General features: G+C 57.6%; 1 protein-coding gene across 1 annotated transcript in view; it reads left to right on the plus strand.

Moving 5' to 3' along the window:
- LOC103613521 (rho guanine nucleotide exchange factor 11) overlaps nucleotides 1-5,199 on the plus strand; it is a 33,401-nt gene that overhangs the window by 4,394 nt on the left and 23,808 nt on the right. The window contains exons 7-16 of the mRNA XM_017731151.1: nucleotides 480-599; nucleotides 1,557-1,742; nucleotides 2,336-2,458; nucleotides 2,557-2,628; nucleotides 3,104-3,205; nucleotides 3,379-3,480; nucleotides 3,784-3,826; nucleotides 4,341-4,437; nucleotides 4,564-4,713; nucleotides 5,004-5,027. Of these exons, the coding sequence (XP_017586640.1) occupies nucleotides 480-599; nucleotides 1,557-1,742; nucleotides 2,336-2,458; nucleotides 2,557-2,628; nucleotides 3,104-3,205; nucleotides 3,379-3,480; nucleotides 3,784-3,826; nucleotides 4,341-4,437; nucleotides 4,564-4,713; nucleotides 5,004-5,027 (1,019 nt within the window). The remainder of the gene's footprint in view (nucleotides 1-479; nucleotides 600-1,556; nucleotides 1,743-2,335; nucleotides 2,459-2,556; nucleotides 2,629-3,103; nucleotides 3,206-3,378; nucleotides 3,481-3,783; nucleotides 3,827-4,340; nucleotides 4,438-4,563; nucleotides 4,714-5,003; nucleotides 5,028-5,199) is intronic.

Consider the following 5,199-nt stretch of genomic DNA (forward strand, 5'->3'; position numbering starts at 1 on the left):
CCTGCTGTCCCAGCGTGATCCTGGACACTCCCAGGGATGGGGAGTCCATGGAATAACCCAGGCCAGGATCCCAAATTTATCCCAAATATCCCAAATAAAGCAGCCCGGGGAGTCCTGGAGTGGTTTGGGGTGGAAGTGACCCCAAGGATTATCCCGGTCCCACCCCGTTTCCAAGGGCAGCGACATTCCCACCATCCCAGGTGGCTCCAGGCTGGCCTTGGACACTCCAGGGATGAGGAATCCCTGGGATAACCTGGGCCAGGATCCTGAATTTATCCCTGAATCCCACCTGGCCCATCCCAGAAAACCCTGGAATTCTCCAGGATGGGTTCCCCCTCCTCCGGCACCAACTCCCTCCTCCCACCTCCCTCAGATCCCAGGAAAACCCCTTTGAAACCCTTCCCTGAATCCCTGGGCCGGGATTTGGGGGATTTGGGGGATTTTGGGGGATCGGGACCATCGGGACTTTCCCTTCCCAGCGCTTCCAGGAGCTCCTGAGCCGGAATCCAGGAGCGGCCGTGGAGGAGCAGCTGGAAGGGGCCCGGCGCAGAGTGAGCCAGCTCCAGCTGAAAATCCTGCAGGAATCCCAGGGATCCGCGGTATTTGGGAATTCTGGGATCCTTCCCGCCCTTCCTGAGCCCTTCCCAGAGCTCTGGGATTCCCCGTTTTCCCAAAAAAAAGCCTGGGAGTTGGGGGAGTTGCTGGGGATCGGGGGGGTGCTGGTGGGCTGTGTGGGGGGAATTTTGGGAATTCCCCCATTCCCGGGTTTTCCATGATCCCACTGATCCCTTTTTCTGCCTGGAGCCATCCCAGCTTCCCAGAGCTGCATTTCCTGTGTTGGGAATTCCCGGAATTCCCCCATTCCCAGGTTTTCCATGCCCCCAAAGCTCCAATTCCTGACATTTCCTGTGCTGGGAATTCCCGGAATTCCCCCATTCCCAGGTTTTCCATGCCCCCAAAGCTGGCAGAGTGAGCCAGCTCCAGCTGAAAATCCTGCAGGAATCCCAGGGATCCGCGGTATTTGGGAATTCTGGGATCCTTCCCGCCCTTCCTGAGCCCTTCCCAGAGCTCTGGGATTCCCCGTTTTCCCAAAAAAAAGCCTGGGAGTTGGGGGAGTTGCTGGGGATCGGGGGGGTGCTGGTGGGCTGTGTGGGGGGAATTTTGGGAATTCCCCCATTCCCGGGTTTTCCATGATCCCAAAGCTGCATTTCCTGGCCTGGAGCCATCCCAGCTTCCCAGAGCTGCATGTCCTGTGTTGGGAATTCCCCTGTGTTGGGAATTCCCGGAATTCCCCCATTCCCAGGTTTTCCATGCCCCCAAAGCTCCAATTCCTGACATTTCCTGTGCTGGGAATTCCCGGAATTCCCCCATTCCCAGGTTTTCCATGCCCCCAAAGCTGCATTTCCTGACATTTCCTGTGCTGGAAATTCCCGGAATTCACCCATTCCCAGGTTTTCCATGATCCCAAAGCTGCATTTCCTGGGAATTCCTGCCCTGGGAACTCCCAGAACTCCCCCATTCCCGGTTTTTCCAAGCCCCCCTCTCCCTTTTCCCAGGATTCGGGGTTCCGGCCTCTGGAAGGGGAAGTTTTCCGGAGCCTCCCGGCGTTCCCGGGCTCGGGCAGGGCAGGATCGGGATCGGGGTCGGGATCCCCGCAGCTCCCGGGACGCTTTTCCATGGATTCCCAGGATGGCGACAGCGGCCTGGAGTCCGGCCCGGAGCGGCTCCCGTCCCTCGGGGAGGTGAGCGGCGGGAAATCCGGGAAAAGAGGGGAGAGGATGGGGGGAAATGCCGGGAGAAATTCGGGAGAGGGGAGTGAGAATGCCAGGAAAAGTTCGGGAGAAGGGGGGGGAAAATTCCGGGAGAAATAGGGGGAAAAGGACGGGGTGAAATTCCAGGAAAAATTCGGGGAAAGGGAGGGAAAATTCCAGGAAAAATTCGGGGAAAGGGCAGGCGGAAATTCCAGGAAAGATGTGGGAAAAGGGGGGGAAAATTTCAGGAGAAGTGGCAACAAATCCAGAGGGGTGAAAATTCCAGGGGGGATGGAAAGAATTCCAGGAGGGATGGAAATTGCAGGAGAGGTGGAAACAATTCCAGGAGGGAGGAAAATTCCAGGAGAGGGGGAAGTTCCAGGGGGGAGTTCACAAAACGAGGGATCCCAAAATTCCTCCGACGTTCCCCCGAGGCGCGGGAATTCTCCGGCATTCCCAGTTTGTTCTCCCACGCTGGAAGTTCTTCCCGTGCTTCCCAAGGAATTTGGGGCTTTCCAGCTGCCCTGAATTCATTTTTTTCACGGCTCCTGATCCCGAATCCCTCCCAAATCCCGCAATTCCAGGTGTCCCTGGCCCGGAATTCCGGCCTTTCCGAGCCTGAGAGCCCCCGGACGTCTCCCGTGCTCGGCTCCCGCCTCTCCCAGCTCCGGCGCCAGGGCTCCGACCTTCCCTTCCCGACGGATCAGGTGGGGCTGGAATATCCTGGGAATATCCTGGGAATATCCCGGGAATACCCACGGGGATCCCAAAGCCCTTCCCGCCGCCTGATCCCGGTTTTTTTTAGGGATTGGCGTCGGGAAAGCCGCTGATCATCGGCCCCGAGGAGGATTGCGAGCCCGGGTATTCCAATAACGAGGTGAGAAAGCCGGGAAAAATCCGGGAATTTGGGAATTCCTGGTGGGATTTCAGGGATTCCCGAAGGCTTTTCCCAGCCGGAGCATTCCGGGATTTCAGGGATTGCTCCGTGAGTGGGATGGGATTGGATTTAAGGTGATTTCCAAGGCAGAACATTCCAGGATTCCGTGGATTCAGAGGGGATTTTCGGGATAAATCCCAGAGCCTGGCCCGGGTGATTCCATGGATTCCCCATCCCTGGAAGAGAATTCCAGCCTGGATCCACCTGGGACAGTGGGAATGTCCCTGGGGTTGGATTTTTCGGGATCTTTTCCATCCCAAACCCTTCCAGCATTCCCCGGGCTGCTTTAGTTGGGATTTTGGGGATAAATCCCGGAGCCTGCCGAGGTTATCCCGTGGGTTTCCCGTCCCAGGGGCTGCGATTCCTGCAGAATTCCCGCTTTTCCTGAGCCCCGCCTCCCTCCCTCTGTTCCCAGAGCGATTCCCTGTTCCAGGACCTGAAAAGGCTCAAATCCCGCCCGGCTCATCTGGGAGTTTTCCTGAGGTTCCTCTTCTCCCAGGCGGATCCCACTCCTCTGGTAAGGAACTGGGGATATTCCCGGGATTCCCTGACCCTTGGATCGCATTCCCAGGAATCAGCATGGAGCAAAATTCCCGGGATTTCCTCCCCTGGGGATCCCATTCCCTGGAATTCTCTTTGGGAATTCTGTCTGATCCCTTTTCCCTCCTCATTCCCGAATTTTCCCGGCAGCTCTTCTACCTGTGCTGCGACGTTTGCCGCCAGCAGAGCAATCCCAAGGATTCCCGAGCCTTTGGAAGGGACATCTGGAATATTTTCCTGGACAGGAACGCGGTGAGGGCTGGGATCCTCGATCCCTGCGGGATTCCCGGAATTTCGGGAGGATTTTCCAGGATTTCAGGCTGGATTTGGTGTTGGAAAAGGGGGAATTCCTTGGAATTTTGGGGAGAAGGGTCCTGGAAGGGAAAATGGGGATCCGGGAGCCCAGAATCCCTTTGGAGTGGGGGAATTCCCACTGGGAATTCTGTGGGATCTCCCTCTCTGATTCTATGGGGAGGCGGGGTTGGAATTCTGGGCTCCAGCTCCCGAAATTCCAGCGGGATCCCGGGATTTGATGGGATTTTCCCTCTTGTCCAGCCCCTCCGGGTGAAGGTGCCGGAGCAGCTCCTGACGGACATCGGTGAGTGCGGAATTCCGGGAATTCTCCGCGGGAAAAGGAGCCCAGGGCCGGGGTTGGCGTTCCCAAACTCCTCCTGGAGTCACGGGAAAGTCGGGAATCGGCTCTGGAATGAAGGGAACGCCGGGAGCATTCCCAGCATCCCAAATTTCCTCCCCAATTCCCAGAAAATTTGGGCTCCTGGGGCTCCTCTCCTTTGGAATCCTTGGGATTCCAAACCCGGGAAGTGATCCCGGGGTTCCCAAACTTTCCCTGGTGCTCCAAGAGAAATGGGGCAGGGTTGGGAATCAGCTCTGGAATGAAGGGAGCGCCGGGGACATTCCCAATATCCCAATTTTTCCACCAATTCCCAGAAAATCCACGCTCCACTTGGGATTCCAAACCCGGGAAATGATCCCAGGGGTTCCCAAGCTTTTCCTGGAGTCCCAAGGAAAAGGGGAAGGAATTTTCCTGGGCTGGAAATCAGCTCTGGCCGCCGGGAGCATTCCCAACATCCCGAATTTTCCCAAATTCCCAGACAACTGCCTCCGGAACGGCGGCGACCTGCAGCACTCCCTGGAGGCCGCTCAGGAATCCGTTCTCCCGGAAATCCAGGGGCAGCTCCGCGAGTACAGGTGGGATCCGTGCCCCGAAATCCCGGGAAACCCCGTCCGGCAAGTCCGTGAATTCCGGGCGCTCCCGATCCCGGTTTTTATTTGTTGTTTTGGGTTTGTTTTTTTTTTTCCCGGCTTTTCCACCAGGACCAAGCGGACGCTGGGATTGGGGAGTTTGTACGGAGAGAACGAGCTGCAGGAGCTGGAGGGGAATTCCCAGCGGGAGCAGCGGGAGCAGCGGGAGCAGCGGGAGGCGGCCAAGGAGGAGGAGACACAGCGGCTCAAGGGGGACATCCTGTGAGTGCCGGGAAGGGCAATTCCCGCCGGGAATTCCGGGATGGGGGAGCACGTCCGGCTGCGCTCCTTTATCCGGGAGCTTGGGATTTGGGGATGGGGAAAAGGGTGGGAATTTGGGGGGTTTTTGGGGATGGGGAAGAGATCTGGGAAAGGGTCCTGATCCAGGGAATTTGCCTGGTCCCTCTCTGTTTTCCCGTTGGAATTGGGTTTTTCCGGAGGTGGGAATGGGGATTTGGGGGTTGGGAATGGGATTTTTGGGATGGCGATTCCCAATCGCTGTTCTCCCGCAGCTCCAAGTACGAGGAGGAGCGGAGGTGAGCGGCGATTCCAGAGGGATCCAGGAGGGAAAACCGGGAACTGGGGACGATTCCCGCCCGTTCCCAGCCTCCCCCGTGGGATCCTTTCCCCTCCCATTCCCAGTTTTCCCTGTGGACTCTTCCCTGGGATTCCCAGTTTTCCGTATGGGATCTTTCCCCTCTTTCCCCT

The sequence above is a fragment of the Corvus brachyrhynchos genome, unplaced genomic scaffold, assembly GCF_000691975.1.
Source record: "Corvus brachyrhynchos isolate BGI_N302 unplaced genomic scaffold, ASM69197v1 scaffold303, whole genome shotgun sequence".
Classification (NCBI taxonomy): domain Eukaryota; kingdom Metazoa; phylum Chordata; class Aves; order Passeriformes; family Corvidae; genus Corvus; species Corvus brachyrhynchos.